The 27830-nt window shown below is 31.1% G+C and overlaps 2 protein-coding genes across 3 annotated transcripts in view; one reads left to right on the forward strand and one right to left on the reverse strand.

Moving 5' to 3' along the window:
• Nucleotides 1-18830, forward strand: part of LOC130453190 (tyrosine-protein phosphatase non-receptor type 14) — a 29164-nt gene extending 10334 nt beyond the window's left edge. Inside the window, exons 8-14 of one of the 2 annotated variants that reach the window (XM_056792808.1) lie at nt 298-434; nt 1177-1401; nt 4940-5430; nt 6751-6969; nt 8133-8315; nt 8375-8701; nt 9823-18830. In XM_056792808.1, the coding sequence (XP_056648786.1) occupies nt 298-434; nt 1177-1401; nt 4940-5430; nt 6751-6969; nt 8133-8315; nt 8375-8701; nt 9823-9951 (1711 nt within the window). In that variant the 3' untranslated portion in view covers nt 9952-18830. Of the gene's footprint in view, nt 1-219; nt 435-1176; nt 1402-4939; nt 5431-6750; nt 6970-8132; nt 8316-8374; nt 8702-9822 lie in introns of both variants that reach the window. The other variant, XM_056792807.1, reaches the window with a different exon arrangement.
• A 3345-nt stretch (nt 18831-22175) lies between these two features.
• LOC130440865 (cyclin-K) lies at nt 22176-27769 on the reverse strand. Its single transcript, XM_056774251.1, has 4 exons — nt 27575-27769; nt 26949-27208; nt 25373-25717; nt 22176-25248 (listed from the first exon to the last, which is right to left on the reverse strand). The coding sequence occupies exons 1-4, from the start codon at nt 27669-27671 to the stop codon at nt 24763-24765; spliced, it is 1188 nt and encodes a 395-aa protein (XP_056630229.1). The 5' UTR covers nt 27672-27769; the 3' UTR covers nt 22176-24762.
• Nucleotides 27770-27830: the final 61 nt, after the last annotated feature.

The following is a 27830-nucleotide window of genomic DNA, read 5'->3' on the forward strand; positions in this document are numbered from 1 at the left end:
AAAAAGCACTTAACATATTATAACGATGAGATAATGATAATCCTTTTTTAAATTTATTGTAACACTTTCGATAAATGTGTTATTCATCCTTCAATTATCTCTACAAATATTATCAGTAATCAATATAATAGTAAATTTCCTAATAATAATGTTTTCAGTAATGATAAATCACTAGAGTAGACTACATATTTTGACGTTTATTAGATTTTTTTATAACAGATCACATAGTTATTTGCCACCCCAACACGGTACATATGAAAATTTAGCTTCCATATTTAACAATAATATGTTGGGTAGGCCCCAAGCAGTGATTGTAGAAAATCCGAATATTACGAAGCACATCAAAAAGGTCTACGATGAACATGGAAATATCATTTACTGTATGCCAGCTAATATGAAGCAGATATTACAAGAAAACCAACTACCAAGTACCGGTAAGTTTAATACCTATACTGTAAAGCTACAAATGTTTTGTGTTTTATTCACCATTATGTATCTTTTATGAGCTCTTCAGAAAACTTTTTGGTGTAAAAATATTAGAAACAACAGGTTCGTTTGAAAGTCAAAAACATTTTTTATACATTTACCGAGTTAAAGATATAAAACTGAGGATACAATATTTTTTTCATTTAGTACAATCAGCAATCGGAGTTACAATATTTATGAGTTAATCTGATGGATTGAGGAACTACTGTCCTACCTTGGCGTGATAAAATTTGGTCTATCAATGGATTCTACCTAAATTCCACTTATTATGACTTAGTTACTTTCAATGATGTCATATACGTTTCCGTTAAATCAGCTGACCACTTCTTTTGTAGTCTTTTAGTATTGTTGATCTTAAGTATTGGTTGTAATAGGACATTTGGGTGATTTTCTATTCTGTCGTGGTGCTTTGTAGTTGAGATATGGATGATATCTTTCACAAATGTTATCCCAAGATCTTCATGCAGTGTTCGGCTCAATAAATACCAAGATGTGTTATTGAGCATATTTGATTTGTTTGTGCATCCCGATATTTCTATTCCTTATTACCATATTAGTTGTTTGAAAGTTTCATAGGGTAGGGTCTTGTTTATTTATTTAATTTTAATTATATTTGGAGTTATTATTGATTTGTAGTACTTTCAAATTTTTAATTTTTTTGCTGTTTTATTATTAATATTATTCTTTTAGGTTTCGTTGTTACTAGAAATCAGAATGCAATGGTAGCTCATGATCATCATAATTCAACAGAACCCATTTACGAAAATATTCCTCTACCATGGCAAAACGACGGTGAAATGAGAGCTAGAACACAAAGTATTCATTCTGCTCCGGAAATAAGTCAAGTTGTGAATCATTCTGTAGTCAATGCAGTGCAGTCTCAATTACAGAAGCTGAATATAAACAATCAACGAGGTAATATATAAATAGAGAAAATTATAAACGAAACGTGGAAACCATTGGTCGAAGTGATGATGAATAATATCTAATCAATTAATTAATAAGTAATTATTGTTTCTGTAGAACTTACCTGTTATGTTAAATAATTCGAAAATTAGAATATTCACCATTTTTCCGTTAAAATTAATTAATTAAACAACTTGATATATAACGTGAGACTTAATTAAATTGATGACTAGATAAAGGAATCAATTTCAAAATGTTATTTTAAAGTTAAAGTAAGTTAATTTGATCTCTTTTCTGTCAACTTTGCTGTTAATTCATATTTCTAAAAGCTATGAAGAGAAAATAAGGGAAAATTGATCGAAATGGTGACAAATCAAAATAAGTGGTGAAAACGTTCATTAAAAGAAGACTAATCTATAAATAAATATTTTATTTTGTCAACTTTTTAGACCTTTTCATTTGTTTTTGTTGACACATCGTCTTGATTTTAGGTCTGTCTTTGATAGAAAATAAGATTTTAAAAAACAGGTCAAAAATTTACGGTCTTAACAAAATATGACCTGACATTAACAATTTGCATGATTACATAATTCAATAGATCACCCACAACATAAATATTCCAATAAAAATCTGTCTTAATCATAAAAGAATAATTTTTCCTTAGCTGTTATGTTTCAAAAATATGTAATAGCCAACATTTAAATTATCCGTAATTGCATTAAAGTTTATTAAATAGAACTCCCATTTTAGTTCTTTTTCGAACTATTATTATTGATTGTATGTTTTTTTATATTTCATTCTTTGTTAATGCAATTTTACTTTTTTTGTCGTATTGATGACCTTTTGATCTATTTTCCAAATACTGAAATGTTTGTCCTATGTAATCACAATCATTACAAGGTACTTGATATGCAATATTTTTTATTTATTATAATTTTATTAATGTCATATATAAAATTAACAATAACAAATAACCAATTTGGTCCTTAAGATACTTTGGCTGATAGAGCTATCCAACAATAAGATGCATTAAAAGAAAGTAATTATGTTAAAAAACAGTAATCATCAAAATATAAATCATTTCTCCTTACCGTATGTACAAGGACATTCCCAACAACTATTGAATTATTTCAATAAATATGATATTAACATAGCGCTCAATAAGTCGAGTGACTAACTAAGAAAAACATATTTTTTTCCAAAAATCGATTTTATTCATCAATGTTTTTCTTCGGTATATGAGGCTGTTTTTCCTTGATTTTTGCATTCAATCGATCCAACAACTCAACAACATAGTTGGATAGCAGTATTGTGTATTGAGAGTTTTTAGTTAAACTTCATTTGCAGACATGTATGAAGATACCATGAGGCTGAAATTGTATGAATGGTTCACAAATATTTTTGAATATACCCTGTATTATTTTTAGTACTTTATGAAAATAAAAGTGATTCTGTTGAAGTACAATTTGTTCGCGATTCTGTTATACTATCTTGTATTATCTATGCTATATCGGGTTACATATATTTAAACATATTAGGGATATCTGGATTGTAGTGTGTAACACTATCTATATTAGAGTGTTGTTTCACACACAACAATAGAATATTGTTTTAAAAACTAAAGTGTAAACAATCTATTTGGATATGATTAATGGGTTTGTACATTTTGCAATTGATTCTTAATATTTTGTAATTAAAGTTGATTAACCAACTCCGCTTGACTTAATCTTTGCTAAAAGCTTATGTGGTGAAAACCACAAAGATTTTCAATTAAGGTTTTTTTTTCGGGCACATCGTTAGTAGAGATTTGTAAAAATGGGTATGTATGTGTAGGAAACTATCAAAGTTTAATCAGAAAAAAATTTGTATATCTAGTTTCACACAACTGAACATTTAAATAGAAACAAATATGTGCACATTTGTTCTTATAAATCGTTCAATTCTATTTCTTTTTTATATAATTGAGAGAACCATAACAAATGACAAATTATATGGTGTCAAAGAGTTTTCTGTGGAGGTAATATTGAATAAGAGACCGGAATTATGTTGAGAAACGTTCTCAGTTTTTCTAATCCTACATCTACATCCTCAGTTTTTCCTACCTCTCACTCCTATACACCGAAGTGATCATCCGGGTGATGCAAATAATCGTTAAACTGGGATCTTGAATTGAATAACACTATACTTGAATCGAGAGTCTGTTTGGGCGTGTATAAACAAGACGGCTACATTTCGAAGACCACCAAGTGAATTTTTTGTTAGTTATTCCGTTTTCCCTATTCTCTACAGACTCTAGCGTTACTTTGACAAGCGATACAAATTGTCTGGGATGAATTATCTAAAGATTATTATCGAGTATCTTATTAGGAGTATGCCCTCGTTGCGTTCTAGGCTATCGTGGGGATCCAACACATTATTTAATTCTCCTTTTTTTTTCTTACTGTTGGATTTTTCTTATTTTAATGATTACTTACCTAAACGTAATACAAAGGTGTATAAAAAATCGTTATAAATTCGTTAATGCTTTATGATTTGTTTCCTATGTCATTTAATATATTAGGAGGACCATTTATAAATCAACTGCACGTGGGTGCCTTTTATAAGCTTTTTTGCCGTTATCAATAACTCAACGTCTAGCATATGATGCAACATATAGTAAAAATTGAAGAAAATGTCCCTTTAAGTATGATTTGCATTTTGTTTCTTGTTAACTATATGTTAAAAAAAAGAAGTTGCATAAATGAATTGCAAACATTATTTGGACAAGACACCTACAAACCAACATAGGATACCTCAATGTAATCCCAATAATTTTAGAAGGTTTAGTATATACAGTAATTATGGTAAAAAATAACAGAAAGAGGGAAGCACTAATCAAAATTTGGATAGAAGAGATAGTAAGAAGGAGATATCAAAGAAAGTTAAACTATACAATACATTAACAATTCCATCACTGACGTATGGAAGTGAAACGTGGCAACTAACAATAAAAGAGATAGTAGAGTAAACGAAATTGAGATGAAATACCTACGAAAAAAGAAGGAAAAATTAGGATGGATAGAATAATAACTGAAATTAAGAGAAACAACTTACAACAAGAAACATTCAAATAAAAAATAAATATGAGAATCTTAAACTGGTTTGGACATTGAACAGTGATGAAACAAGATGATTAACAAAACGAATATGGAAAGCAACAATTAAAGGAAGAAGGAGAACAGACAGAAGAGACCAAGAAAAATATGGAACGAACAAATAGCAGATATAGGGAAACAAAGGCCGCAGACAATAAATGATGATACTATCAAAGGACAGGAAGGGGTGGAGAAAATGGGTGAATGGAGAATAAATACATTTCCGACGCCCTAGAGAGGACAAAAAGGAAAAAAGAGAAGAATAAGAAGAAAACAGGTTGGAAAAGATTCGTTCTAATTTGCGCGGTTATGATTCATTACTCCACGCACTTTCCGAACTAAATAGTACCTAACTAAAAGTTAGGTAGGTTTATTGGTGTTTCAATATCTGGTTAACTGTATCTTCTTTTCAGGTAGCAGAGAAAATCTTTACGTAAATATCGACGGTCTTAAGTCTTCCTCAAAAACTGATCTAAATACTCACAATTCTAGTACTCATAATCTTAACGAGAGTGGTAGATCTGGTCAATTATTCGACAGCAGTCAAATGTCAAATATTCAAAATGTGAGCGATTCTTCCAAAGTCATCGATACATCGTACGTTAAACCTTCCTCGAGTTTAAACACAACGAGAACATCTTTTGAAACGAATAATAGTTTAGGGAATGATAATTTCAACGATAGTACGTCCACATCTAATACCAATTCGACTAAAACAAAAAAGAAGAGATGGGGTATCTTGATGGGAAGGAGTAAATCGGGAGAGAAAGTTAAGAGTGCCACTTTGGGTAGAGAGAAGAAGAAAAAAGACGAAGATCAAAATCAGGGTAACAATAAACATAGGTGGTCTACCGGATTACCCAGATTTAATCCATTACCGCCGTCTATAAGTAAGGAAACTATGGTAAGTATATTTGAGGCACCTAAAATCAAAATCCGCCAAGTCCATATCAAGAAATTTTCGGAAAAGTGGAAAAAACTATCACAAACAGACCAATCATAAGAAACTATTAATTTTTTTTAACCAAAAAAATCAATAGTTTTTACTTTATAACAGAGACAATGTATGATCGAGATCCCCAAAATAGTTTCATAAATATTTAGAAAAATTTAAAATCAATATTTGAAATTGGCGGATTTTGATACTAGATTTGCATTTGGTGGGATTTGAACAAAAATAAGCTTTGGATGCAAAGGGCTTGAGCTATAAAAGTTATACTAATTGTAATACCTGTACCAATTTCCTCATCAACAATAATGTTTTCATTTTCACTGTTGATATCTTCGGCTTCATTGTTGAGACCTTCGGCTTCTTGTCTAGTGGTTTCTCCACTCTTGTCCAAAGGGCTTTGTTAGCAATTTCTTATTGCCTTTGCAACTAAATCTCAATTCTGACCTCAAAATACACTAGGATGTGGCGGGATTTGCTACAAAATAACAGTTGCTTTTAATTCAGCATGGAAAAATCTATAAGAAACTGTGTATGTTTATCGAGAATTTCTTATGCTCACAGCAAATAGGTTGAATAACTAAGGGCCTGGGTTCTGGGCCTTAGCACTACGGGTTAAACAACAGACAATCGGTTATACGAACCCTCTGCTGGGGTTGCAACCATGACTTCACCTCTTGAAAAAAAGTCATAGGGTGCAGAAACAGGTGTGTATGGTGGATAACCCCTCAACTCCCCTTATTGGTTGAAGATTTAATTGTTTGAGCATCAGTATTAAAAATTCCATTGTCATTATGAATGGTTCGTTTCTTCTTTGACGTTTTCCGAATTTTTTCAACAAACAGTTGTGTATTATTTGAAGTTCACACCATTTTTCAGATTAATTAAAGTTAAGAGAGAGAGAATAACTATCGTATTTGCTTTGTAAAATATGTTCAGTATTTTATACCTATGACGTCACGCAATTTAGCGGCTTTACTACCTACAAAATTTTTGAATTTTCAATAATTTTTTTCTCTATAAATATGGATCAAAGAATTGAAAAAAATAATAATAAAAGTTGTATATAAACTATCCCAAATTATTTTTTTCTCAAACCATGCAAATACCCTCTTTAGCATATTCTATCTTGTTATACCATATTTAAATTGAGCTGAGTAGTCCTAGAGATTTGACAAAGTCAAGTGATGTTACTAATTTAATCAGAATGTTTCTCATTTTATTCGAGTATAAATATTTGTTATTAACAATTATTATTTTTAATGAACCAACTAGTGCCAACTTTTGGAAAATAAATTAGCAGATAGCCAATTATTTTTCGAATTTGATAAAATTCCGAAGAAAAAACAAAACGCCGAGTTTAAAACTGCTTTACTGCCTGAAAATGCAGCTTTCAACAGATTTAAGGATGTGCTACCTTATGAAGATAATCGGTTAAGGCTCATACCTACGAAAAATAATAAATATGGTTACATTAATGCTTCTCATATCACAGTAAGTATAATAAAATTTGTATTTTATATACATCTTTAAAATAAACATAACGATTAATTAAAAAAAACTGAAGAATTAAGATGAATTCATTCGTTGATCATCAAGGTTTGGTTTCTATTCTTTTGTTGTTTAATCTGTAGAGATTGAATTATTAATCACTCAATCGAAATAGTACATTGTACAGACTCTCAGTTTTACAGACCAAAGCCTTCATCTTTAGTAACTTGAATGAATCATCAAAGACTTAAACTCAAGCCAAATAAATTCATTCTTATCATTTTTATTCGACATCAATTTCTACCATGCCCAAATTAAAATAAATAATTCAGTATGTCAGTACTTATGCCATCTGGTGTAGGAGAGATTATACCGTAAACTCATTCTTACAATATCTATGGTAAGGTACAGATAGTGAGTTTATCAAAAATCAAGGAACCTGCTCTCTGTAACCAAGTACATCTTATGAATGAATTCTCCCAGAATTGGAATTATTAAGACAATAAACATCAAAAAGAACTTCAGACTGGTGCTAAGTAAGAAGGAAGACTATACCATGGAAGTTTTAGTTAGGAGCTAACGCTGGTATCAAATCGTCACCATCGCTGTATTTCTGTCTAAGCTTCGCATAGGGAGAAATATTTACTATCAAAAAGTAGGCGGAAATGGATTTAGAAAAAACTAGAAGAAATGAGAAGTATTAATTCATTCTGATATTCAAAAAATTATCAGAGAATTCATCGACTCAAAGTTGATATAGGAGTGCTAAAATAATTTTAGTTAGACTTACTTGTCGTACAGAAAGGAATCAAAAGAAATTAAGAAGGCCGATACCCTCGCCAGAGAGGAAGCACAAACACCTTTAATTGTTTTTTTGGTTGTGCAGGAATTTACGAAGAAGAAACGGATCTTTGAAATCGCTGAATCCAGAAAGTATTTGAATCTCTATAAAAATAAGCTAATATTTTTTTATTGAAAATGGGTTTTGGGAAAAATTTTATGTATTTATTTCTGCATGATAATTACCATGGTTCTTGATTCACACATTGAAATCTCATCGCTTCAGGACTTGGACCGCAGTAGACCAACTGTCTTGGCTTGACAGTCACCTCAAATATTCTTTGTATATTTTATGTTATTGTCATCGCAATTTTTTTTTACTCTAGGCCAGTGTAGGCAGCAAACAGAGATTCTATATAGCAGCTCAAGGCCCTACAAGACAGACCTTACCTCATTTCTGGCAATGTATTTGGGAAGCTGAAGTATATTTAATAGTACAGTTAACTGATCCTACTGAGGACTTGTCATATTTACCCGATGCTGGAGAGCGATGTATAGATGTTGATCAAGTATGTATATTGATATGTACTAATTTAGATTTCATCAATGATATTGTACTTATTTCAAGGATTACCAGATTTGGTGGGAGTTTTCACAGAAAACTGGACACTGCGTTACCAGTAAAGTGCGATTATGTCATGTAGCTTCAAGGAGGTACCGTACCATATGGCATCTACATTATACCGATTGGGGTGATCAAGGCTGTCCTAATTCGGTAGCTCATTTTTTGGGATTTCTAGAAGAAATGCAATCTGTCCACCAACATTCTATAGGAGAAATTCCACCAGGCCACAATAAAAATCCGCCTATTTTGGTACATTGTACGGCCGGTGTAGGAAGAACTGGTCTCACCATTTTATGTGATTTATTATTATATACTGTGGACCATAATCAAGTAAGTATTTGCTAGAAAGGTAACCAAAGATGTTCTGGATTATGTCTCAATCATTTAATTGTACTGAGAAATTAACTGGCCAATAACCATACCATGATGTTCTTGTTGTCTGGTTATAACTTGGTGAGTGCTTATGATCAGTTCTCTTGAAAATTATTATCATGTATTATCAAAAATGGTTATCCTACATAGGTCATTACGTTTTAATATCCATTTTTAAATTTTGGATTTATGACAAAAAGTCACGTAGACATAATTGTAGGTAAAGCGACTTGCAACAAAATATGTCTATACAAATTTTTTGTAAGATTGATAGGTTCAGAAATATCGCGAAAAACGTGCTTTAACCCTTTATTTCAAACCCCTTTCAAATTGGCGACTGGGGGATAAGGGCGGTTAATAAACTTTTGTTATCACTGGCAGTTGATAAGACCACTTAATAAATCTTGGGTTCTAGGTTTCTAGGATGATAAAATAAATCCAATGACCTAAACTTCAATCAGCAAACCGCATAATTATAAGCTCCGAATCGAAAAATAACTTGGCATCCTTTTGTAAAAACGATGCACAAATAAGTGTTATGAAATCATGTTTTACCAAGGTATAAACCAGTTATGTCAAAGATACGAGCCGCTTCCGGTTTCTGAGCCGTATCAATAAGGCCCGCGATCGCAATGTGTCACAGAAAGAAGAATCATGTTCTTTAGAGCTTTTAGACTTCATTCCCAGTTCGTTGGCTCAGTTGAGGAGTAGTTTTAGAAAGATTTTTTGCATTACTTGACCCTATTCAAGTTGCAGCACGCATTCTCTTCATGTTTGTTAGCACCTATTTATGTGAGCAAATGTTTTCCGTCATGAAAATAAATAAGAACAGACATCGCACAAGACTAAGAATGAACATCTCCAATCAATTCTTAAAATAACCACAAAGAATATGATACCTGACATCAATGAGCTTGTCAAAAGTCAAGTATCTGGATCCTCGAAATCTTTTATAACATCTACGAATTCAAAATTTAATATATGGTCCTCTACAAAATTGAGTTTGACACCTCTGGTAAAGACTTACAAGGCACTCATTGAATTCGTATTATGGCTTAATATATTTTTTTATATTTCAGGAGGTGTGTATACCGAGGGTTGTAGGTCTGTTACGCCAACAACGTGCCTATATGATACAAACGATAGCTCAGTATAGATTTGTTTATTCGTTATTAATACATTATCTCAAACAGACTAGGTTAATATAATTTTGTACTTTTTTTTGTGCAATTTTATGATATTTGTCGTGTGAGACAGGATGATCTTTTAGATGTAGGAATGAATTTTCGAAATGTGATACAATTACCTTGACATTATCAAAGATAAAATTAATAATAGATGTATGGGTTCACCAAAGATAATGTCAGAATAAAGATTATGTTATATTGTAACACAGAGTTTGTACAAATAGATTTTCAAATATAATAAATCGAGAAGTTATAAAAATTTCTTATACTTTTTCATTAAATATCAATTTCGGGGCATAAATTTTCAAAAAAATAGGCTTAGTCACACAAAAAAATGGAATTGAACCAATCTACAAAACTGTATTTCCCAATTTCGCACAATTTGTTTAAGACTTTGTTTTGGTCAAAATCTTGATTGCAGCTATTAATTATTTTGCTCCACGTTTCCATAAATCTTAACAAAAATTCTTTCATTTTCTTTTGGTACATAATTAATTTTTTTTTAATTCAACTAGGTACGAGTCATTTGGCATATGAATATGAAACTATACTTCCGGTGTTCTGATGATGGGTATTGATAAAATTAATAAAACCTTTTCTGTAATCACCTTCAAGTATTGACCCTAACATCAACAATTCTTTGCAAATCTACCCATATTAGTTAATTTCAGCTTCAGAAATCGCTCACACAACTAAAACTTACAATATCAATGGTATAAAATCCATTGTTAACTTTTTTTTCGAATGTGACAGTGACTATCTTATATAATCATGCGCTTTCTCACGAAATAGCTTCGTCCCAGAGCTCTACAACATTTTGTTATTTTTTCTAGCTTCACCTGAGTTTATTTAGGGACATTTACTTTTATTTCTATAAAATATACAATCTTTTTTAATATGCCATTCGGCTTGTTACGTTTTTCTTCAAACCTTTTGTTCACGTATTATTGCACAGTAATCACATCTGATTTATTTATTCCAACATTCCAGAAATTCAATTAAACCTCGGAATGTATTCGAAATCGTCCTCTACCTATCTACACTACACCTATCGAAGTAAATTTTAGTAAATATTCGCCGGTAAGTTTTTCTTTGCTTTTTTTATTGAGCTCAAAAAATTGTCAGTTATCTTTATGGATTTCCTTTTGTTTCAAGCAAATTTTGTATGAGTCGTATTTTCTATTTATTTGGGGAACAGAACGAATAGAATAGAACAGATTCCTATTTGGTTATATTTTAAAAAATATAAATTAAGTTTTCTATGAACTGTGTGAAAAAAATAAAATGACGGAGTAAACAAAACCAGATGGAAATTACTGAAGAAAGGAACGAGTAAGTAGAACAAATTTGGAGAAAAAGAGGCTTATGCTCTAACACATCCTCTAACACATCAAAAAACTTATTTATATATTTTTTAAATATAACCAAATAGGAATCTATCTATTCCATTTGTTCTGTTTCTCAAAAATTTTCTTGAAACAAAAGAAAATTGATGAAGATAACTGGAATTTTTTATGAGCATATGATTATAATGAAAAAGCACTTGAAAATATATTTGAAAAACTAACCACGATTCCACCATTAGTGTATTAGTCTGTATTGGCTCAAAACATGAAGATAACCTGTTTTGGGTAAGCCAAAGTAATATATACCCTCCTAGAAATCGTTTGGCACCCAATAGGTATATTGTTGCCTAACTAACATTTTGATCATTCAATAAGTTTGGGTAACCATTCAGTTGAGCATTAGATATTTTTGAGAATTTCCACCACATTTTAACCACAATAATATGTGCTTACCCCTCCAATCCAATATTATTTCAAGTTTTTCTATAATATCATGTTGTTGTCATATGTTATTAAAATTGAATTATATTTACATATACATCTTATAAATAATAATAAAAGATATATAATGTATTCTATTTTTGCAAACTCTTATAACATTATTATTGGTTACCTTCACGTTTAGTTGATTCAAATAACACCTACAATGAATTTTTGACAGATTTGCGAAAACAAGTCTAACTATTTTTATTTTCAGTACTCTCAATTATGGTATATTCATACATAAATATATAAAACAGTGAATGAATGTTGGAATAATAATGATTTTTCTGGAATGTTGATACTAGTGAATATTAAGTTTCATTATTTTTTTTTTCACTAGTTGTAATTATAAAGTCTTATAATGGTGTTTATACACCGTAAATCTATGTTATTATTATTAATGATTATTGAAGCTATAATATCAAAAGGAGTGTTCAATTACTTAACCCATACCTCTCCATTGAGATCTGTTTTTAAATAATTTTGCATATACAGTCAGGTTTTGTAAGAAAAAGATAACCAATAATTATGTATAAACTTAACCGAGGTGCCTTTAATGATCCTCTGTTTTAACAAGTAATTGAATTATTTAATTTAGGATTAAACGGGTGTAAATACATCTACTAAAATATTATTTTTATTAGTATTTAATTTCATTGGATTATGGATTTAAAGAGAATAGCGTTCAAAATGATACAATAATATTGATGAATCGGATGTATTTCCACTGAAATAGTTTTGTTCAAATAATTGTAAAACGTCAATGTGATTTTCTAACACCCAGATTATATAAAATAAATATAAGGTTGGCAACAAAGTAATTTCGGTTTGTATAAAATTCTTGATTCCGCGCTCATAAAATTTCTTATCTGGAAAAAACTGAACTAGGTGCGACATTTCTGAAAATTTGACCATTCAAAGAATTCTGCAAACTTCGAAATAAATGGTAATCAGATGATATCAGATCAGGGCTGTATGGGGGATGTGGCATCACTTCCCAGTCAAGCTCTAATGGTTTCCTACGAGTTTCCAAAGATGTGTGAGGCCTTGCATTATCATGGTGGAACACTAAACCTTTCTGATTTGATAATTCTGGTCGTTTTTCTTTGATTGCTTCATCCAGTTTCATTCATTGTTGACAGTAAATATCAGAATTGATCGTTTGGTTCCTTGAAAGCAGCTTAAAAAACAACACAAAGGTATTGACAGCATGAGCTTTTTTGTTGTTTTTCTGCTTTTGATGTGGATTGTGCAGGTTCATCGTGTTTGCTGCATCATCGTTTTCGAACTATGTGACTGTACAGGACCAATTTTTCATTACTAATGATGATTCTTTTCAAAAAAGAGTCGATTTCATTTCATTTAAGGTGCATATCGCAAATATTGATTCTTTTTGTCGAATGAATTTCTTTCAATTCGTGAGGTACCCAAATATCAAGCTTCTTAACTAGCCCAAGACATTTTAAGTTTTTCAATTGTGTGCAATACATATAGCCTCTTCGCAACCTCTCGAACAATTATATGATGATTATCACTTTAATTTGGTCATCATTAACTTCAGTAGGCGACCAGAACGTTGCTCTTCTTTGAGGGAAAAATCTCCAAAACGGAATTACGCACTACTTGCTTCTAAAGTTACGTCAACGTGACCAGTATCACGTGACAAACGGCAAAGTACAATACTAACATAAGTTAGTCAAAAAATAAAGCAACGCTCTCTATCAGTAAAAAGCTAAAGTACTTAGTTGCCAACCTTATATTTTGTAACATGGTCCGTAAAGTTTTTTATTGTTATTTTGAAACACAACTGAAACAGATATTAGATTATAAATAAACGCAGTGGATTTATTAGTATAACCATTTATTAAGTCAATTACAAGAATTATTGACAAATTAATACAAATAAAATTTTTCTTTTTCCTAAAATGAACCAAAGTCAGACCCCGATTTAAAGTCAACTGACTTTGTTCAAATATTTTACGTTGCTTTGTTCAAAGTTTACATTTATTTCCCAGTTTTGAAAGATTCAATGATATCTCATGTTAGAACTTTAATTTCTTGATGTTTACTTTTTCAATATTAAAATCTATAAAGGAACTCCTAAGTATTTTAATAATTAACAAAAAATGTATTATTTTCATATTAGATGAAGGCAGCTGTGTTTCGTAACCTTTTGTATTATTTTTTTTTAGATTTATTATATATTTTACAGTTAAAACGCATTTTTTGTCAGAACTTTGTTTTCTCAAGTTTGAACTAGTTTTTACTTATTGCCTTTGTTAAAACTAGAATTTATCACTGATATATTTGATTTTCAGATAAAACTAGTTGTCACATCGAGCTGTAGTTAAAACTTACCTCAAAAAAACTAATTTGGGATTGAAAACAAGATATAGTTTCAAATATATTTATTGAGAACCAAATAATCTAATACTAAAGACACATTTTAGGGAACGTCGACTTAAATTAGTTGCCAATATTAATTATCAGTAGGTAAATAAACTAATCAAATAAAACAACAGAACAGAACAATAAAATTTCAAAAAGAAACATTGCTAATGAACATTAAGTAACACTCAATAAAATCTAATCAGAGACATCTTTTTGACATACATCCTTTCTTACATATGTATGCAGCGCATAAATCCTTGGCCTGTTCCTATGGCTGCTTCCTTAGCAATAGTGCTTAAAGGTAAATTTCTATTTGGTACATCTTCACGCAAACATTTTTTCTTTAACTAGGTAGAACAAAGGGGTATAATTAAATTTGAAAAAACCATGAAGCAACACTTAGGTTCATATTTGCAATATAATTTGTCACGCGTTCCATACTTCATTCCTATCTTGTCAAAACCCTGATCATCCTTTTGAACAACCACTCCGACTATATTACGTAGATCTGCTTTTGCTCGGTCAACATTAGGGATTTGTATAATTACATTATCACCCGTTTCTACAGGAACGTTCTCTGGATGCCATTATTTTTCGATTCACATTGGTTACAATTTCGATGTCTTTGTTATGTGGTGGTATTATAAGAGGCTTTGCGGTTGTAGATGCTTCACCTTCAATCCTATATTCACTTGTTTCTGCTACATTTGTTGACTTCCTATTTATTTTGAACAAACTTTCTACTTCTTTTTGTTGGGCTCCAGTTATAATCAGATGCTGTCAACTGCAACTAGCTACATGCTCAGATTCTGCTTTTTCCGTCATATTTATTCTATTCAATGCATTTTCAAGATCATATTCATCTCGTGTATCCTCAATAAGGCAAAGTCAAAAAGCCCTACTTGTGGTTCTGTACCAAACATTGCTTTGTATGGTGACTGTTTAATACCAGAATGAAGTGTCAGATTTTTCATGAACTGTACAAACCGAATACCATTTGTGGTATCTTTATCTTACATCCATGAAGCCAACATTTCCTCCTCATCTTGGTTAGCCCTTTCAACAGATCCATACCAGTTTACACTCGGGCAAAAATGAAACGAGCTCATTTATGACAGATTTTATGCCGTTATCGGAATGTAAGATACAAGGAGCACCAAATGTCAAAAAATATAGTTGATACGCCATCTCGACGGTTCTCTTACTTTTCAGTGCACGTAACAAAACAAATTTTGACAAATTGTCCTGATATACCATTATAAACTCAAATCCCCGAACTTCTTGAGTTTGTAATGTCGATAAGATCGATTTGGCAACGACTATTCATTTCAGAATGTATTATGGGTTTTGAAACAAGTCCTTTAATCTTCATACTCTTTTTACGCTGACAGTTTTCGCACATAGAGAGAAAAATATTTATCATATAAGGGTTACGTTTGCATATTTTCGAGAAGTTTCATTTTTCAGTCTATCTCGACCACCATGTCCGACGGCCACATGAGCTACTTCAATTATGTAAAAAATTTCATCCACATACAAGTAGTACTTCACGACCTCCTGTTTAGTCACTAAGGCATACATTAAAAACTAGCTCTAACTGGGAATAACGAGTTCTATCTAAAAACTAGTTTTAACTGTAACATATACACCGTTTATTGTATTAACGAAAGTTTATTAACATTATTTATAATTGTGTGTTTTTATGTTGCATGTGTTTCATTATTTCATTTTATTATAATAGGATATCGTCGAATTTAATTATGTTGCTTAAAAATAGGGACTCGTGTATATTTCTCCCTTAATTCACACACTACATTCATTAATTTATTTCAACCACATTTTTGAAACTCATTACTAATCGCGGTTGTAATTTTTATGTAATTACATTCAAACATTTCGAAAACTAGTTCACAAAGCTCAACTATAACTTTAAAAATTAAAAAATTGTAAGTCTTGTTCACAATATGAGACCAGTAAAAAATAGAGATAAATCTTGTAAAAATGTATCGAATCCTTTTTCCGGCAAATATTGAAGCAATTTGTCTATGAGAGTTTGAGCTATATATCTTATGTTGCAAAATATGAATTAATTTGGGAATTCCTGGCATAGGTTATTAAATTAATTTATTTTCAACGGAATTCTTCAGTTGATAGCAGAAAAAAATTATTTTATACATCGTATTCGCTTCAGACGTTGCTTTTGCATCTCATATGCATTGTTCATAGTTAAGCCGTAGAGAGCAAATGTCTTCAGATAGGCTCGTCCTGCCCCACCACCCTACCAAACAGTTGGTAGGAGCAGTTGTTTGGTGTGAGACACACGAGGTCCATCTATATGTGCCTTCGCTTATCTCATGTGAGGTGTATCTATCCATCTTTACCGAGCCCTCCTTGTGAGTATATCCGTTGAGAGACGTAATAGCAACGCTTTTAATCACGCCAAGGGTGGCTTCTGGGCCTATCGGTGAGTTCGCCGATCCCAATCTGGCGAGTGAGTTGGCCTCATCGTTACCTTTGTTGCCCAAGTGACCTGGCCATCTTATATGTAGCGTTAAATTAAAATGAGATCGTGAGGTGGGACTTTTTATTTGAAATTTTCTCTTCTGTAGGAATCTTTTCTTTAAATTTCTTATTTATTTATTCGAAAAACTTTTTTTTATTTACTACAATCAGCATTTATCTGATGGCTCGAGGATTAATACTTCACATTGGTATAATAACATTCCGTCAATTGATGAATTCTTTCATTTGTTTCTAGTCGGTTATTTTCGAAGATAATCATCTACCCTTCAGTTAAGTAAGCTGGCCTCTTCTTTGGTAGTCTTTAGTATTATTTGGTTGACGTAGTGGTTTTAATACGACATTTAGTTAGGTTAGGTTCTGTCATGTGTTTTGTTTTGTACTTCGGATTTTGATGACATCTTTCACAAATGGTAACCCAATATCTTCATGTAGTGTTTGGTTTGATACATATCAGGATGCGTTGATGAGCATACTTTGAATTTCTGACTGGCTTCTTTGTATACTTGATTTGTTGTATACCAGACCGTATTGGTGCTTGAAATTCGCATTTACTGATTCTTGTTGTTGACTCTTTATCTTTTTTCTCTTGATTGATTGAACGTATTTCTTGATATATATTTACTTCACACAACAATATGAACATTGGAGGTTTATTTTACAATTATGCCAAGTCGGTTTAATGAGAAAATACCGGAAAGATATTGGAACGAGTGTTGTCACTTAAATTGATAAACTGCTAATGACGACCCAATATGGTTGGTTTTTTACCATTTACCCCTTCCACTTTACACTCTACGCACGCAAGACGCTGATTGGTTGGTGACGACCGCGTTTAAGAATTTGACTTTTCTATATTATAGGAAAGGAAACAAATCTTAATAGGTTTGATGATAATTTTATAGAGTAGAATCTTTCAAGGGTTAAGTTAGGTATTCTCCCTATTAGCCAATTTATCTCTTCAACTTTTAGATACATTTATTTTGTGTTCTTTCCATGTAAGTCTGATGTTTATGTGTAGACCGATGTATTTTGTACTGCTCTGGTTCCATTTTGACACTGTTGCTTTCTTAGTATATATCTACATCAGGAGATTCGCCAGCATTTATTTTGATTCCCCATTTTTCTAACCATTGTTTGTTTTGGTCAAGTTTTACAGGATCTTTGTAGCTGTTTCAGGATTTCCATGCCTTGATAGTATTACTTTATCATCAGCGAATATTTGACACTAGTACGTCAGCTGTATGAAGGACGTAGAGCACTGGTCACAGAACGCTACCCTCCTCATGTTATGGGAAATTTATTTGAGGTTTTAAAACTGAGAAGTATGAGTTTGATACTGAAATACACAGTAGGGTTATTTTGAATTTATGGAGAAATCCATGATACCTGGGAACCTGAAAACATTTTCTTCATTTATTTTGTTTAATATTTTTTAGTTTTAGTTTTAGCTCTATTTCTTACCTAAACTAATCTAGATTAATTCACAATTCCATCTAATCAAGTGGAACAGAATTATATCTTATATATTGTACAGAAAAGTAGTACAAAAGAGTGAGCAGTTCACAATAAGTAAAAATTTGTTCTTTTTAACGTTTCTCAATAAATTTAGTCTTTACTTAATTTGTATAATAAATCTATATACAGAACATAGAAGTCTCATGTCCACTTGTTGAAAATTAGTCTTTTTGGGACATTAAATTTTTAATCTGAAGCCAGTGATCAATTTCTTTTTCTATTTCTTGATTTCGTAAGTCTTGATAAGATGGAATCACTCAAGGTCAGCAAATGAAATAATAGAAATGATTTGATTCTGTAGTAGTTTTTGAAAGTTCATCATCAATTAATATTATATCAATAGTTATGTAGCAATTCAATTGAATTATGTTTTCATTTGATGTACTAACATCAGAACAAATTATGTACTTAAATAAGTTAGTTCGAAATCGCCTGTGAAGTGAAATAGCAAAATACGAAAAAAAATTTGTTTATATACAATTTTAGCATGAAATGATTGTACAATATCATTTAAATTTTAGAGTTAACAGTAAAACTGTTGACTTTATATTTTTATTCTTACTATTATGCTATGGGATTGTTATATTTTCTGAAACTGTTTTTGTGTGTTCATTTTTAAAATTATATTTAATCGCTTTGTTATCTTAGTCTTTGTTAGTTACCTCATTCTCTCATGTGTCTAAAGTTGAAATTATCTGGGTAATTCTCAAGAAATCTTGAAACTCCCGTCCTAGCAGTTTTTAGGATGCCTTTTTTTTTTCGAAAGAAAATCAAGGCTAAAAATGTTGGTAATAACTTTGGGATCGTATGGGCATTAGTGAGGAATACAAAATATATAATACTCTGAAAATCATTCCCAATATCCAAATTAAAACATTGTCTAATATTTTTATTAAGAAGTTTTTACAAAATCAGTTTGAAACTATGACTTGTCTATTGTAAATTCAATAATCTCTCAAAATTTCACTGAATTTAGGATCAAAGTCATTGAATAGTTGTCTAATGTTAACTCAATATTTGTCCCATGAAAAATAATCATTTCCTAATATTTAATAGTAATAATAGTTTTTGACAGTTGATATCAAGGTTACTTGTTCTGAATGGCGAATTAACTTCAAGTTTTTTACAGTAATTGTTGGAAAAATATTTCATTGTAATTTTTTAAGGATTTATTCAATCATTCCATCACAGTGAAGAATAAAATAGTTAATTATAATATTCCAATTTTGATGGTGTAGTTAAGTATGTCTTTAGAGGTAGAAAGCGTAGTAAAAAGCTAGCTGGTAACGAAAGGTTATGTTGCGAGGCATATAAGGTCATTAGGTATTTTTAGTTTTTAAAAATCTCTGAGTTATGAAACTAAATAATTCCTGGTATGTCGAAACGAGCCCACAAAACCTACGTATATAAGCCAAGTGGCAATATTAATTGAAACAATAAGGTGTAGTCTTTAGTTCTTATAGAAGAATGAAACGAAACTACAACGTACTGAGCTTTAATTTGGACAAGTCTACGCATTTGCAAGATATTCATAAATTCTAGTTGATCTGCAAACGGTTCCCATCATTTGTCGATTGATCCTCCGGCGCCAAAGATTTGAATAGGTCAAAACAGAATGGCCAAGAGGTCTTTCTTGGAGAGCCTCGGTTTTGTTTGTTTACAACGAAGTGAATAGAACAAAAGTGTACCATATTAATCGATTATTAACTTAACAGAGAAGTATTTTTAATATAAGGATTTATTGTGTTTAACAAATACTCAAATTTTAATCACCATATCTGAAAATAAAGGGTAGATTGCGACCAAGAAAGACTACAATCATACTCAGTATTCACTTTTCTAAATGTATACAAAGAGAAGCAACTTATATCTAGTCAAAATGTTTTCCATTCAATGCCCGTTCTGGAATATAGATCGAGGTTTACTAATCAGTTTCTATTTGGTTGAAACTCTTAACTGAGTAGTCTATTCTCTTATTATTCTATTAAATTTCAAACGTTTTTGCTGCTTCAAATTTTGTTCAGTCTCTCATTTGATAGTGTCACATTGTCGATGGTTGTAGAACATTTTTGCTTATTGAAACTTTTTAATTACCATTTTACTTTATTTCAAAATCTGTAAGTTAATATAACCTAGTCGAATTTTAAATATATTTAAAAAATAAATGATACGATTTCATAAAAAATCATTTCCTCACATTTAAAGCGTCTAAATTAATTTATTCCGGAGACCACAATGATATTTTTAACTTCTAGGATGATGAATAGTATAAATTTCAAAGCAAATAAAGATGAAATAATTTAAATATTTTTCATTTATTTATTGTTAGGTAATTTCAAGAGAATTACCCATTTATACTTTGATTAATGATTAATTATAAGGTGCTAGGTATTAAAAATTGCAGAAATGTTTTTGTACAATCGTGATAATATGATAATATATATATATATATATATATATATATATATATATATATATATATATATATATATATATATATATATATATATATATATATATATATATATACATTTTTTAAGTTCATTTATATGCAATACAATTTATTCGTGATATAAAATTAGAACTATTGTTCATTGAAATGAAAATTGTCGATTATATGTGCGATTTTTTGAGAAATAAAAGCAATTAAATCTATTTTTTCTAGTGTGGTCGTTCTGATATGGTACTGTTTACAAATAAAAAGAGGAAATTCTTTATAAGAGCTCATTCGATAATTAAAGACAGAATCAACTTTCTCTGTTGAAATGCATTCCGGTGTCACACTAGACAAGAAGCTTAATTGGAGAATCCACATTAGTAAGCAACAATCACTTTTTGGGCTTGCAGAAGATTAGTTGATGAAACTTTGGGACCTGAAATCCGTTATGTCAATAAGTTTATATGATTTGATTCCTTCAATCATTTACACAAAAGTCAAATAAATATAAAAGCCCTTGATAAGGTTCTATCGATTTGCGTTGCTCGGTATTACGGAAGAAATTAAAACTACCCTTACGCCAGCAATTGGGGCAAATCTAAACGTGAAGCCGTTGAATCTTTATGCAGAATATAAACTTCAGAACCAATTTTCAAGCAATCTTCCCCTATAGGCAGGACTAATTCCTCTAACCTGGAGGGGGTGCTTCCAGGACACAACTGGGAATAGGAGCAGATTTTCGTGTAACGACTGACCGAGAACAGTGAGACTATAAAGCTCGACCCTTCAGCTAAAATCCATCAACCAGATATATATTCATCCAACAAGAGAAGTTATCCACGAATAAATACGTCAAGCTTGTGTTGGCTCATGATTACTCTGGTAGACTTGAAAATGAAAGAGCAAACGAGTTTCTTCAATTACTGTCTTTGATTGGTTCCATATAAGTCTAATGAACAGAAGATCTGGAGACAGCTTTTTGAACAAGCAGCTGGAAACCACCAGAATGTGATACACCAAAACCCTCTTCAGCGCGCCATTTAAGTCTAGGAAATAGTCTAATGCGGCTCAAAAGAAATCAATTAAGGCTCGTTATCAGGTTGATTAGTGATATGGCAAAGCACCTCAAAATGGTGGACCTTAAATAAGGTCAAAAAAATCAAAGAAACAAATTTATGTGGGTTTTTCTTATTGACATATAAATCAGTGACTATAATCTGTATACCAACCCATGAATTATCCTTGATAGAGGCGCAGGCGCAATGGCAGAATTGTTGAGTACCCATCTCAATGAGAATCCAATTTTAAGACATGCATGAGTATTTTCAATTTTTCAATAGTGCGAAATGAACTACTGTTCGAATATGCATTTTAAAGACACCTAAAAATAGTAAAATTAAACATAAATGGAGTCACTCAGAAGAACTATAGTGAAAAACCTTGTTTTTGAATTTGAAAATACATTTTTCATAACCCAAATTTATTAATGTGGAAAGGAATCACCTCTCATTATAACTAGATAAACGAGTATTAATTTTTATTTTTTTCAACTTATTTTCAATTAAGTTATTAACGCTGCATTATTTTCATGTACATCTCACCTTAAGTCATATTATATCACCCAATAAGTCGTGTGACTAACACACAGATGGCACGAAGTACCAATTTTCAAGAGACTATGTGTGAAATTTAATGACATTTCGATTAGTCAGAAAAAAGTGACAACCATTTAAGTGCAGCTACTTTTTTTATTTTCAAAACAATTTCGTGTGTTAAATCATCATTGCTTTTTGATAAAAAAAATACTGTACACGCTGAACGATGGATTCAAAAGTATTATCGGGACCCTCCTCCATCGAAAAGAATGATGGTGAATATTCTGATCGTCCAATTAAGGTGGTTACTCCAGAAAACATCAAAAAAGTCTACAAATTGGTTATATCTAATCGTAAATTGAAATTGTGTGAGATAGCTGAGGCCGTAAAGATATCAGAAGGCAGTGTGTTTACAATTATGCATGAACGGTTGACCATGAGAAAGCTTTTTTCAAAGTGGTGCCGCGTTTACTCACAGTCGATCAAAAACAACGTCTTGGTGATTCAGAACAGTGTTTCATAATGTTTACACCTAATAAATCAGATTTTTTGCGTCGATATAACAATGTATGAAACATGAATCCATCACTTCACTCCAGAATCAGCTAGGAAGGATATGGCTTCAGTATTTTGGGATGCACATAGAATATTGTTTATTGAATAGCTCCAAAATGAAAAGACAATCAATAACAAAAACTACATAGAGTTGTTGGATCGTTTGAATGCAAAAAACAAGGTGAAACGACCTCATATTTCGAAGAAAAAAACACTGTTCCACCAAGACAATGCACCGATTCACAAGTCGATGACAACGATGGTTAAATTGAACGAATTACACTTCGAATTGCTTCCTCGTCCACTGTATAGTCCAGATTTGGCCCCCAAGGACTACTGGCTATTCGCTGACCTCAAAAAAATGCTCGCCAGTAAGAAATTCAGCTCAGTAGCATTTGCTGAAATTGTAACCTATTATGAAGCAAAAGACAAATACTTCTACAAGCACGGAATCGAGAAGTTAGAGAAGCGTTGGACTGATTGTGTTGTCGTTGAAGGAGATTTTGGCACAAAATGTGTTTTCCTTAGTAAGTCACACGACTTATTGAGTGATGAGGTACTTCTTTCAAAAAGACAACTCACATTCCATTGGTAGTGCTAATGAGAGACTTTTTATAACCACAAAGGGTAATGTGAAAATTTAATTTAAAGTTGAACCTAATCATAAATGGATGTAGGTAAAAACTCGAATTTATTGAAACAGTTCTAATTTTTCTCATTAATTCATCCGTAATTTCTTTCCAAATTTGACGGCGCACTCACTGTGGGTTGATGATAGTTCGAAAACTGTCATGTTTGTTTTAGTTTAGCCATCGTTTGTTCATTTTGAAAGGAAATAAAAGCAAATAATATGACTGATACATTTTTTATGATTTCTAATCTCATATTTACAAAATAAATAGATTATTTAACATTAGGAAATAATTGCAACTATTTGTTCATTTACAAAAATAAAATAAGTCTTACTGTTACACATTATTTACAAATTTCAATTCAACTACATAATTTGTTAATATGTATAGCAAAAGTTTTTCAGTTCAACTTCTAGACATGAAAATTTAGTGATTTAACAAATGCATACTATAACAATATGGATTTATCCAAGAAAAATGAAGTAACAATGTGGCTCATCCGATTTAACACAACAAGAATATATAATTTTATATTCGTTGGAAATAAAAGTTTTTACAAAAATATCTTCCATAGTGAGATCATTCAACTGGCGTTAGGCGGTCTCGTCTATGGGAAGTGTTTACAATATTAGCTAAGAAATGTTTGGGAGAAGGTGGTATTGTTTTTGTAGAAATTAAGTTTTCCGCAAGGAGTTATGGGTTACTTACTTATCTTGGGACATTTCTTTTCTGGAAGCAAAGTGATGCAGTTATGGCTCTTATTCATTAGTATAAGCTAATCCGCTATAAATGATACTGTAGAATTGATTATGTAATATAAAAAAAGAAAGTGAGCCAGAGCAAAAAGATCATTAAATCCACTGCAGTCATATATCAAATATTATTTTTAAAATAAATGAAAAATAAATTTCTAATTGTAACAAAATTCATAAGAAATTTTTAATAGTCATTTGTATATATACATCACCGTTTTGAAGGTATAAATTTATTAAAACCTTGGACAAATCCTTATTGAATATCCCATGTAATTTACAAACAAATTAATATCTCTGGACATATCTATTTTTTATGCACTGAATTAAAAACCTTAACATTTAGAAACTCTTGTAAACAATAATGAAATTAAATTTTTGAATAATAAACCTCACTGCTTAAAAATACTGTATGTTCAGAGATGAAGATATTTTGCTCCAATTTAGCTGTAGAAAGTGATAATTTAGAAATAAAAAAAAATAGATAACATTTTACATTTACATGATATTATAGAGTCATTGAATATAAAATTAAAATTAATTTCATAACTGACACAGTCATCTGCATTCTTTATTTAACCAAAAAACGTAATTCTGAAAAAACTATGTAGGGGGAGGATAGAATGGCCTATGCTGGGGTTGAGCTGGTGGAGGAGCGTTTGCTGGATAAAACGGAGGTGCTCCAGAAGATACAACAGGAGGTACAAATGGTGGAGGATGGTTAACATAAGGAAATACTGTTGGTGGTGGAGCAGTTATATGAGGTGGTGGTCCAGGTGGAGGACCTGTTAAATGGGGCGGGTGCGCGGCTGCCAATACAGGAGCTGAAGAAAATGCACTAACTGGTGTAGGATACATAGGTACTGGTGGAGGGCCCCCAGTAAAAGTCTGGTAAGGAAATTGAGGAATTTCTGATGGCGGTGGAATTTTGATGTTAACAGGAGCTGGTTGATCTGGAGAACATATTTTCTCATGGCCATTTGAAGTTCTATTAGACACAGGTAAAACAGCAGGGGCCCCTTTTTGTGAAGATGGTGGAGGGCTATCTGCTGCGTTTGTGTTATCTGCTTGGGAATATAAATCTAATACCTGAAATAAATGAGATAAGAAAAAAATTACATTATACATACAATATCTTATTCTAGTGATAGTGTCCTTTAGCTGTCATCAGGATGTCATACTTTGTAAATCAAATTAGAGGTTTTAAACTCACCTGATGGCAAATATCTTCTAATAAATCCAAAGTAACATCTTCAACAAACATATCCCACCATCGACAATGTTTTGAATTTCTTCCTATCCAATCAACTACCTCAAATTTACTAAGTTTACCAGCCAAATACATCAATGCCACTGCAATTATTTCAGGTTCCCATTGTAAGGCTAATGTTGTACATAAACTATCATTTACAAAAGTCCATGCCATTTGGACCATTTTCTGCAATTTGCTTTTGTCACCTTTAAGACATTTGGCATATTTTAACAGGTACTGGTAGGGGTGTTCAACTTGAAGATCAAATTTTATTGTTTGGAGTAAAATTCTTTCTAATGTCATTACCTAAGATCAGAATAGAAACTTTGAACAAAATATGGAAATTTATGCTAACATTGTAAAAAATTATGTGAAATAATAAGTACCTAAGATGTTCCAAATATAATGAACATTATATGAACAAGTAAAAAAGCTCAATATATTAAAACATTGACCCAAACTTTTCTATTAGGGAAATACCAATGAAAAATAATTTTGAAGAAAATCTTTTGAATGGGACCATTTTATATAAATTAGTTGCCCAATAACTAATTATCATCATCAATAAATTTCCCAGAAATGATGTTAATTTGAGGTAGCAAAAATTTTACTTCTTCGTGAGAACTCTTCATGCCATTTTGAGCGTCAGAGTATTGGAATTTTAGTTTTCATTCTCCTTTTATCTATTTTTTCCATTCTTTACCATCATTTACAACTTCATTCACTTGCTGTATTTTTCCCTTGTCTTTTCCCTTCCTGTGCTACTTGTTTTAGCCAAGTTTTCCTGTGTCTTCCTTTCCTTTTTCTCTTATATCTTTTTTGCTTCTATCACTTTTCTGATCAGGCTTGTGGTGTGCCACTCTTTATTTATCTATGCTAGTTTAAGCATCTTTTAACTATTTTATTTCCATTTGGTTCTTGTTTAGATTTTCTATATTTACCTCATTTCTTATTTTATCCATCTTCGTTTTTCCTGCTATATTTTTTAGTTGCTCCATCTTCTACTCTTTATTTTTTTGTTCATTACCCAAGATTCACATCCATGTATTAACCTAGTACAATTATTGAGTTGTATTTCAAATTACTCTAAGGAAAATTTTTGTGAAAAACACATGGCCGATTTCTTGTTTCTTTTTTGTTGCAGATTCTGTAGACAAAATTATTTAAATACTATTTTTGAAACCTGTGAGGCTAGCAAAATTTGAATCCAAGAATGAGTTAGAATAATAAAATTAATTTTGTAGCAACTAATAAACAAGAAAGTTTTAGTATAGGCAAATTCAAAATTATTTTTTAATATTTGCAATTATAATGATAAATTAGTCTTAATATTGTTTCTAATGATTCGACTAGAGCAATAAAAGTAACTCTTTAGCAAATAATTCATTCAATATTGCTGATGTCTCACCATTAGCTTTTTAAACCTGATATAAATCCATTTTGTGGTTCTTTTTAAGTGGAAAGTATGAATCAAATGCAGTTTGTTGTTATTTGTAAAATCATTATTTTTCAATAATTTCAAATTACAACTACTTACCTCCTCTTTTGGATCCTCTCCAAATGTAGCAAATTTCTGATCTGTGAGTAAGCTCCTTGCCGTTTTAATTATATCTTTGCATTTCTTTGGGGTTTCTTCTACTTTGCCGGCGAGGAATAAACAGCAGCATGCTGTAACATATCTTGGAAACTGTTTGAACGAGTGGAACATATAAAATCTGTGATAATAAACTACTCCAGTTGCCATTGTGTTGTATCCCAAGTCCATTTTGGAACCAGTGTTTATTATTAACCTGGCTCCTGTAAAATAAAAAATATTGAATGATCTAAAATTTGAATTGTTTTGAGAAATTTGACGGGCATCAATTTTAAAATATATATGTAAATAGTAAAGTTAATTCAATAGTGTTATTGAATGTGGGATAACATGAAATAGTTTACAAAAAATAGATAGCATTTTATTTTATATCCATTGGATTTTGTAAAATACAATGCAATTCAAAGTAAAAAGTACTCTGTCTATACAATTAATCCGCAACGTCAAGAGTGAGTAAAGTGTAATTTATATTGAGTAACCCTTTCTGTATTTATTAAAACTATTAAGTACACCAATATAATGTTCATATTCTAAAATTTGATAAAAAATAAGTTTTAAATTTGATTTACCTTCTTTACGATATCGCATTTCAGTCTTATAATCTATACCATCCTGAGCTGATGGTGTATTCCTTAGTTCTTTTTTATCAAAATACCACCCAGGCATTTCAATAGCTAAAAAATTTCAAATAAAATTAATTGTGTTAGATTTACAAAACAATTTGTAAACCACAATTATAACCTCATTTGTCAATCAGTTGTGCCAATGGTCGCGGAACAAATTATAAACCATAGAATAACTTTTTCTTTATATAATTTTAAAAAT

The sequence above is a fragment of the Diorhabda sublineata genome, chromosome 2, assembly GCF_026230105.1.
Source record: "Diorhabda sublineata isolate icDioSubl1.1 chromosome 2, icDioSubl1.1, whole genome shotgun sequence".
In the NCBI taxonomy this organism is placed as follows: Eukaryota; Metazoa; Arthropoda; class Insecta; order Coleoptera; family Chrysomelidae; genus Diorhabda; species Diorhabda sublineata.